At 47.7% G+C, this 1209-nt stretch overlaps 1 protein-coding gene across 6 annotated transcripts in view; it reads left to right on the forward strand.

Annotated features, from left to right (window-relative positions):
• The window catches only part of CD4 (CD4 molecule), a 33353-nt gene that overhangs the window by 11075 nt on the left and 21069 nt on the right, over positions 1-1209 (forward strand). For 2 of the 6 annotated variants that reach the window (XM_011952099.1, XM_011952091.1), the window contains 2 exons: positions 438-553; positions 671-835. The exons of the other annotated variants lie outside the window; for them this stretch is intronic. In XM_011952099.1, coding sequence (XP_011807489.1) covers positions 505-553; positions 671-835 — 214 coding nt within the window. In that variant the 5' untranslated portion in view covers positions 438-504. The remainder of the gene's footprint in view (positions 1-437; positions 554-670; positions 836-1209) is intronic. 6 annotated transcript variants of the gene reach the window in all.

Here is a 1209-nt window from a genome sequence, read left to right on the forward strand (position 1 = left end):
CCGGCTAATTTTTGTATTTTTAGTAAAGACAGGGTTTCATCATGTTGGCCAGGCTGATCTTGAACTCCTGATCTCAAGTGATCCACCCACCTCAGACTCCCAAAGTGCTGGGATTACAGTCATGAGCCACTGCACCCAGCCCAGTACATGCCCATCTCTTAGGAGCTGCTCCTTACTGGTTTGGTTTGGATCTAGCCAGCCATGGGGCTCCTTATTCACTTATTATCTTACTTCTGTTTTTGCTCACTTCCTTCTTTCTCTTGCTTCTGCTCCTACTCATTCCTTCCTTAATCCAACCTCCAATTCCCTCTGCTGTTCTCCTGCCTCAAGTTCACTAGTGCACTTGTGCAAGGGTCCTGAGGGAGAGGTTGCATATGGCCCCTGTATACTCCAGGTCAAATAAATGTTTGCTGACTAGTGATTGGTATTTCCCTCAGGTCCTGCCATTTCTGCGGGCTCAGGTCCCTACTGAGTCAGGCCCCTGCCTCCCTCAGCAAGGCCACAATGAACCGGGGAATCTCTTTTAGGCACTTGCTCCTGGTGCTGCAACTGGGTAAGTTCTCACCTGGGGTCTCAATGCAGATGGCATGGGAGGAAAGGCAAAGGTGGTGGATGGGGTAGAGGGGGACAGCGGCAGCATTGAGAGCTGACTCCTTTCTTTTCCACCTAGCGCTACACCCAGCAGTCACTCAGGGAAAGAACGTGGTGCTGGGCAAGAAAGGGGATACAGTGGAACTGACCTGTAATGCTCCGCCGAAGAAGAACATACAATTCCACTGGAAAAACTCCAACCAGATAAAGATTCTGGGAAATCAGGGCTCCTTCTTAACTAAAGGTAGGGTTACCTGGCTCCCCATCCAGGGAGGAAAACACACTATGGATTGAAAGCCTTTGGTGTCTGAGATCTGCTCTTAGTTAAACTCTGGGATTCCAGAGGACTTGGGTTGACAGAAACTCAGTGGCATTCTTGTCCAGAGTTTCCCTACACCAACTGCTGGTGGCCCAGGGAAAGGCTTTTGGTGGTATGTTAATTTGAATATTTTAATATTCATGAACTTATTTTAGTGAGTTTTACAACAATCACTACCACTTAAAACCCATGATTTCTTGAGTATTGTTGCTACAGACCCATGTAGATAATATTTTGCACAGTGACTCATATCTGTAATCCTAGCACTGTGGGAGGCTGAGGCCAGAGGATTGCTTGAG

The sequence above is a fragment of the Colobus angolensis genome, unplaced genomic scaffold (assembly GCF_000951035.1).
Source record: "Colobus angolensis palliatus isolate OR3802 unplaced genomic scaffold, Cang.pa_1.0 Scaffold11, whole genome shotgun sequence".
Lineage (NCBI taxonomy): Eukaryota > Metazoa > Chordata > Mammalia > Primates > Cercopithecidae > Colobus > Colobus angolensis.